Source organism: Microtus ochrogaster, chromosome 10 (genome assembly GCF_000317375.1).
Source record: "Microtus ochrogaster isolate Prairie Vole_2 chromosome 10, MicOch1.0, whole genome shotgun sequence".
Taxonomy (NCBI): domain Eukaryota; kingdom Metazoa; phylum Chordata; class Mammalia; order Rodentia; family Cricetidae; genus Microtus; species Microtus ochrogaster.
In genome coordinates, this window is record NC_022016.1 from 66,300,171 (window position 1) to 66,309,719 (window position 9,549).

Genomic DNA, 9,549 nt, shown 5'->3' on the forward strand with positions numbered 1-9,549 from the left:
TGTCTTTCTGTCTGTGCTCCCCCGCAGTGTGAGTGTGTGTGTGTGTGTGTGTGTGTGTGTGTGTGTGTGTGTGTGTGTTCGCGCACATGCACGCGCATGTCCGTATGAAAAGTGAGAGCATGAAAGTATTTGTACATTTGTATTAGTGTTGGAAATCTGGGGTATAACCACAGTATTAAATGTATGAATATTAAAATTTAACAGCAAAAAAGATGAGTGTCTGAATATATGAAGGGAGCATTCCTTCAGGTATCAAGAGATTCCATGATCTGTGACAGCTTTCTTCTTACAGTTCTCAGGACCACTTTAGTGCATAGGAAAGCGTGTTACAGATAACTGGGAGTGTGGGAGTCAGTGCACTTCTCTGAGACTAATGATCTCAGCCAAGAATAAAACCTGACAGAATAAAAGTTGCCTGATACCTCCCTAGGCATGGGGATGAACTGGCTTCCTTTAACACAGTTAGAAGTATTTCCATGACTATTTGAAGTGTTTGTTTCCCTTTTGCTTTCTGGGTGTAACCACTGTGATGAAACAATGTTTTCAAAGAGATGTCAATTGTTTCTTCAGATTCAGCATTACAGAGACATCAAGGGCAGATGGATTAAGCACCGATTTGGAAAGACTCCAGTCCCCTTGCATATAATTAAGTGTACTGTACCATCCCTAAGACTGTAGAAGTTATCAAGGCCACAGCTACATCGGGATAACATAACATTACAAGTCACTAGTTCCTTACCAAACAGATGGGGAGAGTAGAATCAGATGATAGAGGGAATAATTGTAGTTATTATATAACATATCAGTGGGAGGATCCGAAATAAAAACAGTTTAGATCTACTGTTCTAGCATATTTAGGTGACTTCAGTCAAATTATAATTCCAGTACACCTTAGACAGGAACAGATGACTCATTGATTATCAGTAAAATGTACTTTGTAATGTTGACCTAAAATTCAACTTAAAACAGGCATATAATATATTTCTCCTGTGGTAATGATTTATTCTATGTAATAACCACGACACACTTGCAGCATAGTGTTAAAATGGGCCCTCCAGAGCTCTTTATATACTACAGTTTGGTCTGTTTCCTACATTCTTTAGGAATCTGGAAAAGTCATAGAATATGAAATATCTGCCATAAAACTTTGCAATGAGCTCAACTACCTTTCTTATAAAGTTTAGCCACAGGGCCAAGGAGTTGAGTCCTTTATTCCCTGTAGCCACAGCGGAGTTTAGGAGACTTTTCACAGCTTAAAATTACGTTGGTAATGTGTGGTATGAAGAATATTGAGACTTTTACTATTAGTGAATCCTATACACATGATTAAAAGTGAAGACTTTATTGTTTAATCCCAAGCATGTACTTTATAATATATATATATTATATATGTAATATATAATTTATTCATTGTGTAAAATATATGGGTTGTATTTTTACAAGTATATTTTTTTCCCAAACAGATAAACAATCAGATCCTTTATGGAAGAAGTCATCAAAATGCATCTGCCATTATTAAAACTGCCCCAACCAGGGTCAAACTGGTTTTTATTAGGTAAGTTTTTCCTAAATATACAGTCTCTTCTGCAGAGACCATTATTGGCAAAAGACTGTTTTATTTTGTTTTGTCTAACAAAGTCACTGTATTCCACACTTTGCTTTTCTGTTACTTTAAGAAAACTGTGGAGTATTTGAACTCCACAAGATTCTTCTTGGTTTTCCATGTTTTACAACATGGAATTGGTAGTTGAGTTTCTTGTTGTTTAAATCTCAGCTCCTATAGAAGTGTCTGTATGCTAGATGCTATTTTTCTGTAGAAGTGCAATGGAGCCCTTCACTATTTCACCATGGCTTTTCATTCACTAGTTATTATTGTCTTTCTGAAAGATCCAGTAGTCAGAGAACATAGAAAAGTGTAGGGGCATCTTTCAGGAGTGCTGATGAGGGTTGTGGGTATTTTAGGTATTAGAGCACTTGCTCATATATGCTAGATCTTGGCTTCATCTTCAGTACCAGATACAGTAGTATATGCAGTAGTATATGCGTATAATTCCAGCAATTGGCAGAGGTTGGGGGCGGGGTCAGAAGTTCAAGGTCATACTTGTATGCACAGAGAGCTGGAGGCCAGCCTGCTGCATAAGACATTCTCATTTAGGAAAAAAAGTGCTAGTGAGAAATGTAGCTTAGGAAATCCATCTCTGCAGTGTTTGGGATTCCACACTCAACCACCTCACCAATCAGCTCCGACAGTGCTTGTCAGGAAGAGTTGGGAGTCTGTACATCTTGCAGCCAGTTTTCTATACCCGTAAGAGATGGGCTTGTTTAAGTCTCTGTTATTTAACTAAAATGTTAGTTAAAATTAAGTAATTTGTAGGTGGTGTAAGTAACCATGTTTGTTAAGTATTTCTGGGTGTCTTTCCTTTATGCTTCCATTACCATTTTTCATATGAACACCATAAAACATCTACCTCCATCATTGTTTTGTTTCAAAACTTTAAAATGACATGCCAGAGAGATGTCTCAGTGGATAAGAGCATTGGCTACTCTTGCAGTGGACACAGGGTCAGTTCCCAGCATCCATATGGCAGCTCCAGTCCAGGAGGCCCAATTCCTTCTTCCTGGGCTCCTTGGGCACCAGGTGTGAACATGGTACATATAATATGCAGACAGAACACTTGTGCACATTAAATAAAATAAATGAACCAAAATTTTTGAACGTAATCAGTATGCGCTGGGGATGCAGCTCAGAGGAAGTAGAGCACTTGCCCGGAATACTCAAGGCCATCTCCAGTGCTGCACAACAAGTAAAACGGTTGACACGAGGGGAAACTTCAGGGCTGAAAGAATGTTCACTGCCTTTTCAAGATGAAAATGGTTGTTATTTTTCCCTTCCCTGCTAATTACCATCAGTGAGACCTCTCCACCACTGGGAACACTGGTATTCGAGGGTAGTTTTGTTCCCAGGTTGGGCACTGGTACAGCTGAACACCCTCCCACCACCTTTCAGCCCTTCCTTGTACTTCCTCCTGGTGCTCCGCTCCAGCTACATACTCTTCTCCTACCTAAGAGCTCTTTCTTCCTATCTGGCTTTTTTGTTCCAAAGGGGTAGATCTTCTTGTGTGTCTCTGTGTCTTGTGTGCCACCGGCTGAGGAGTCCTCAGCAGCATCCTCTTTGGGTTTCCTTGCTCTTCCAGTTGTCAAGTGTTTCACGTGAGTTCGCTTATGGTAACCTGAGCAGATTTGAAGCAAGGCCAGTCACTGAAAAGGCTAAGACGTCCACTGAGAGAAGTCCACACAAGTCACAGGTTCAGCCTTGGAGACTGCCTGCAAAGGCTGTGTGCGGATTAAACAGATGTGGACCTGCTGGGGTTTGATATCATTCGTGTGTCACACAGGGTTCATATGTCGTAAGGTTTCCCATGTTGTCCTTTGAAAAAGGGGTTCAAGTCAGTCAATCACTGGGTACTTCCCTGAGAAGATTAAGGCACTTCTATGGATTTGGAGTTAGTTTTCTTGAAATTGTGTTCTTATAAAAATATAAGCTTTGGTGCTAGGAAGATGGTTCAGGGGTGTTTCTCTTCCAGGTGACCTGAATTTGGTTCCCAGTACCCATATCTGATCATTCACTACCCAACTGTGATATCAGCACCAGGGAGATTGGCTGCCTCTGGTCTCTTTGGGTATCTGGATTCATGTGTACACACACATACTTTCAATACAATTTAAGAACTAAAAGAAAAAAATGCACTTGGGATGGAGTTGTAGTAGAGTGCTTGTCTACCGTTCATGAGGCTCTCAATTCCATCCTCAGCACCACTAGAGATTAAACAGAAAACAATTGAGACTAATCCCAGAATCACTCTCTGCCCTCCTGGCTTCCCATGATGCCTCTCCCTCTCTTACAAACTGCCCCAGTGATGTCACCATTTATATAGTCCCTCACCACAGCGTACACAATGCTGTTTGGATGCTCAGCTGTTGAAAGCATGTGCTAGCCTTCCCGAGGCTGCTTCTTGTAGTAGATAGGAGTAACAACAATCCACAAACTGGACGGTGTGCGTGGCATTCGCTGCGGTTACAAGTGCTGTTATTAACAGCGCTGTTATTGCTGCAGCTCTGGTGGGGCCTTTAATGCCAGTTTAAAGGAGCAGAAAGGAAATGGAATAGGGTCCAGAGGAAATCATTTAATGTTGTAAAGGATTTGGGAGTCAGAACCCTCCTCCTCCTGTAAAGAAAGATAAGCAACGTGGAGTTGACCATAGGAGACAGAGCTGCAGAGAGGCTCCAGAGCGATGAGGACCTGGGCAGCTCAGCTTTCTGATAGTTTCAAGTTTTTGTTTGTTTGTCTGGTTGCTTTGTTTAGAGCAGGGTGAATCAAATGACAGTTTGCTTGCTAAGTTAATGGTGTGTGCGAGACTGAGGAGGCTAGTAAGTATTTATTTGCTGAGATGATACTAAGCAATTTTGAAGTTATCAGTGTACACTGAAAAGGTTTAATCTGATGAGGAATTGTGTCCTTTGGGACTGCTAGTAAAATGAATACTGTAGACTTGCCAGCTTATGACTACAGAGATTTATTTCTTCAAATCCTCATGGATGGCCGGCAAGTTTGGCGTCTGGTAAGGGCCCACTTCCTGTCTCTTACTAGGTCTTTACTTGTCAAAGCAGTTTCCTTCTGCATGTTTTTCAACAGCACGAATCCCAAGAGCTCTGCCTCCATATATCTCCCCAGGAAGCCCTCAGCTAACAGTGTCACCCTAGTAATTAAGTTTCAGCAGACAGGCTTGAGGATACATTCAGACCATAGTGTGTACCCCTGTTGCAAGGTCCTTAAATTATATAATACCCAGCATCTGATGGATCTTCAGAAATGTTATTGAATAACTCTCTTTCAAACTACCACAGAGCAGTTCTAGATTCTTTTCCAAAGTAAAAATGATAGCAACTTACTATTGTGTGAATTTAAATATATAGTATCTATGTATATAATTCGAAATTCTTTGTGTCTAATAAGTCTAGCTTTTTATAATTTCCCCAAATTAGTAAGATTGCAATATTTTTCTATATTTTCATAGAAAAATAAAAAGGGATTGGCAGGGCAGCTGAGTGATTGAGAACTTGCCCAGCGTGTGTGTGCAGGTCCCGGGTTTCAGTATAAACAGGGCCAAAAGTGAAAACAACAAGAGAAAAGAACAGGTCTGGAGGAGGAGCAAAGTTGTGGGAGTGAGTCTGTACAATTTCCTGTATCCACGTTGAAATTTATGGGGAAATGAACTTCAGCTGAATCGGGGAGATGTGCATTGTACTGACAGCCAGGTTTTATTGAACTGAATTGATACATATCTGGTATTTTATGTGCAGACAATGAATTAAGCCTCACTTGCCAAATGAAAGGAACTATTGCCCTGAGAATGCATACCTAGAAAGAGGAATCCTCTCCCTCTTCCCCATTCCTGGATGAAAATCTGAAGAATAAACCTTGGGTCCATCATCCCCAGGCTTGGAATTCAACTGTTTATACCTCAGCTGTGTGAGCTTAGTCAGTTTCCTGGTCTAGTGTGGGGATGAGTGCCTAGCCAGATGCAGCCAGCACTGTCCTCTGCTGTGGTGACAGCTGGGACTATGGCCGGAAAAACTGAAAGAAGAGAGGAAACGATGGGAAAATGCACTTTCTGTATTCTAATTTCAGGATGCTGGGTGTTTATTACGTGTGCGTGTGTGTGTGTGTGTGTGTGTGTGTGTGTGTATTTTGGGGACATATAGGTGGTCCGTGTTCTTCAGCATGGGTGTGGAGGTCAGAAAACAACTTGTGAGATCGGTTCCCCCTTCTACCATGTGAGCCTTATAGGACCAGGTTGTCAGATTTGCTGACAAACATTTCTTGTACTGCCCCAGTTTTGATACTGTTATATAAAGCAAGTTTGTGCTGTAAGAGTCTTTCATTCCATCATAATGAATAAGCATAATGAATGAAAAGGAAATATACCAGACCTTTTCTTTTGGGTCACCAACCAGCTCCCAAACCACGGCTCAGAGACTTCTCATTATTTATGAGTGCTTGGCCTAGCTTAGGCTCATTTCTAACTAGCTCTTTAACTTAACCTGTTTCTCTTCATCTATGTTTTCCGTGGGACTTCTGACCTTTTCTTGCTGTATATCTTACTCTCCTGCTCTCTCTCTGTCTGCCTACCTGGCTTATGGCCTCAGGTGTCTCTCTCAGTCCCTCCTCTCTTCTTCCTCTTTCTCCTTTCTTCCCCTGCTTATTCTCTCTGCCAGCCAACCCTGCCTATCATTTTTCTGCCTAACTATTGGCCGTTCAGCTTTTTATTAGACTAATCAGATACCTTAGGCAGGCAAGGTGAAACAGCAGTGTATCTCTTCATAATTAAACAAATACAGCATAAACAAATGTAACACACCTTTACACAGTTAAAGTAATATTCTACAGCATAAAAATAACACATTTTTACATAGTTAAATATTCCAAAACAAGGAACACTATGTAAAACCATTTTCTGGGAATGTTATTAAAGGGATCAAACCAGGTGGTGGTGGCGCACGCCTTTAATCCCAGCACTTGGGAGGCAGAGGCAGGCAGATCTCTGTGAGTTCGAGGCCAACCTGCTCTATAAGAGCTAGTTCCAGGACAGGAACCAAAGCTACAGAAAAATCCTGTCTCAACCCCTTCCCCAGAGGGATCAAATCCCCATCAGAAGCTTATTTTTTAAGTGAGGTTTGCATATTATGCAACCACTGATGTGATTAAACTCCATATCACTGTATTAGGTTAAGTTATTTTAAAAATGCATTTATATACTGTATTTTCTATAGTTGTTGCTTCTATTTGGAAACATTTTCTCCCTTGGTTGAAATTATTATTTTCCAAGCCTTTCCATTATACATAAATTATTGACTTTTATACCTTGGTGACTCTTTTTCAAATTTATTGACTGTTGAAATAAAAATGAGAACTGTCCATAAGTTGTAGGGTATAACTAGCACTCAGGGAAAAAAATGCTGTTAAAATGTGATACATGTAATGTTTTAATTAACTGGGTCCCTTAGTGTGTGATGATGTATGTGCATATGATCACATCCGTGTTCTGTTCTCCTAATGCTTGTGTTTATTCACCTTAGCTGACCTGCTCTTTGCTGGGGTCTGTGAGCCTTTAGTGCACATTACTTGCTGTAAGTGTCCGGGGTATGCATGATTGCTTCCTCCCTTTCTCTATATAGGATTATATTTTAGACAATTCCATAAGTAAATCTGAAGTATATAGACTATGTTATGCTAAGTTATTCACCTCTGCCCCATCTGGATGCATATTACAATCTAGGCTCCTGGTTTGTGCCACACCCTCCACTTTGTGTGCTTTCCCTCCATGCGGGCAAGCTCGTTTACACAGAGGAGGCTGTATTCATGCCAGGGATGAATGGCTGTATGTGGCGTGCAGAGAGTCAAGGAGATAAATGATCTTGCCTGTAGCTCCTGTCATGCCTTCCCCCACTATGGAAAATTAAATGTCATGTATAACAACTCACTCTCCATTATGTAATTACATGTGAGAAATGTGTATTGTGTAAAAACTCCTGGGGCTAAAAGAGGCAAATGAAACTGAAACCCTCGGAAAGATTTAGTGCTAGCTGCCAGACCCTACAGAGTAAAAGTGAACTCACCACGGGAGCCACCCTGCTGTATCGATTGAACATATGTCTTGTTTTGGCAATTAAAAATAGTGTGGCCTGCACATATTCCTGAAAGATAATATTGATATGAATGTCAGAGGCATCTCCAGGTAGTGCCCATCCAAACACCCAGCTCAGATCCCTGCTTTAAGAAACTCTCACTGCACTCTTGACTCCTGACATCTAACTTGATAAATAGGAGGGAAGGATGATGTTTTCAGTATGAGACTTACTTTTATAAAGGGTCATCCATCTGTTTGTTTATGTAGCATGAGTTCGCTGTTCTTATTGTTGTAGTCAGTGATGCAAGGGATGTAGTAGCACCCTAAGGCGAGGCAGTGAACAAAACAAATAGTCTATCCCCTTATCAGCCTGTAAGTACTGATACACTTACAGGATAAAGAGCAAGCTACCTAAGTGCCCTTCAGAGCTCTGGAAAAGAACCGCAGGAAGAGATGCTCAGCTGAGACCCTAAGGACAAGAAGCAAGTGTGCATAGAAACCAAAGGCTAGGGTGTTAGCCGGCACATGTGAAATTGATTGGCAGAAAAAAGCATTCCTTCTTGGAAGAATACAGCTGTATTCAATTCAAGATTAATTCAAGATCATTAATCTCCTTGACTTTTTGCACGCCACATTCAGCTATCCATCCCTGACCTGAATACAGCCTCCTCTGTGTAGACTGCCTTGCCAGTGAGTGAGTGTGTGTGTGTGTGTGTGTGTGTGTGTGTGTGTGTGTGTGTGTGTGTGTAATTTCAAACCCTGTAAAGAGGGATTTTTCAAGAGCACAGTAGGCATCATCCATGCTATATATGATGGACAGTTTTGAGAAAGAGGCCTGACCTTAGTGCTGACATCCGGAACAGGTCAGAGGAAGACATTGATGCCATCCAGGCTGTTTCTCTGTTTTTGACTAGTATAGTGGTCCTGTAAGGGTCCCTCACAATGCTCTTAAGCTCTAACTCTTGCCTTGTACAGAAACACTCATGTTTTTGTGCCTTAAATTTTTTTGTTTACTTGCTGTTATTGTGTTTGTGCACATTTATGTATGATATGTGTATGTGAGAGTGGGCATGTATGTGTGTATGCGCGCGCGCGCGCGCGCGCGTGTGTGTGTGTGTGTGTGTGTGTGTGTGTGTGTGTGTAGTCAGAGGATAACTTCAATCAGTTCTTTCCTTCCTTTATGTGGGTTCCAGGAATCAAACTCAAGTTGTCAGTTTGGTGGCAAGTGCTCTCACAAATGAAGCTGTCTTACAACCCATAACACCTTTTAAGCCTAAATTGTATTCACTTGCTGAATTTGTTTGTAAATTCAGTATATTTATGCCATTTTCAGAATAAGTTGAGGTTAAGAGTCTTTGCATTTTGATCTTATGTTGAAGTCATTGTTATGATTGCATTTAATCTAGTCATGATTCCATGCCATTTCTGGAATGGTTTTGCATCTTTGATATATCTGTAACAGTAAGATTTCTTTTTGTGAGAGTGATTTATCCAATCTCAATGACCAGATGTTTTCCAGGACTGTTCATGAATATGAATCACATGAATTCATCAAATTATTTTAAGTGTTGGAACCAAACTATACCCATCTTTTTCTTTCCTTTAATATGTTGCTGGAGATTGAACAGAGAACCTCATACTTGCCAAGCAAGCACTGTGACTGAGCTATACCCCAACCTCCATCTTTCTTGAAAAATTATAAAGTGTCTTTGAAAAACAGGGGAGTTTGTTTGTTTTGGTGACCCCCTTCTTTGGAGGGAACTGGTAATTTTTCCTTTGCTACTTCTGCTCCTTGGCAGTACAGGCTGGTGTCAGCTTGACAGTACAGGTGGGTGTCGGCTTGACAGTACAGGCTGGTGTC

At 41.0% G+C, this 9,549-nt stretch overlaps 1 protein-coding gene across 3 annotated transcripts in view; it reads left to right on the plus strand.

Annotated features, from left to right (window-relative positions):
- Patj (PATJ, crumbs cell polarity complex component) overlaps positions 1 to 9,549 on the plus strand; it is a 317,960-nt gene that overhangs the window by 200,056 nt on the left and 108,355 nt on the right. For all 3 annotated transcript variants that reach the window (XM_013348556.2, XM_026782090.1, XM_026782089.1), the window contains one exon: positions 1,464 to 1,555. In XM_013348556.2, the coding sequence (XP_013204010.1) occupies positions 1,464 to 1,555 (92 nt within the window). The remainder of the gene's footprint in view (positions 1 to 1,463; positions 1,556 to 9,549) is intronic.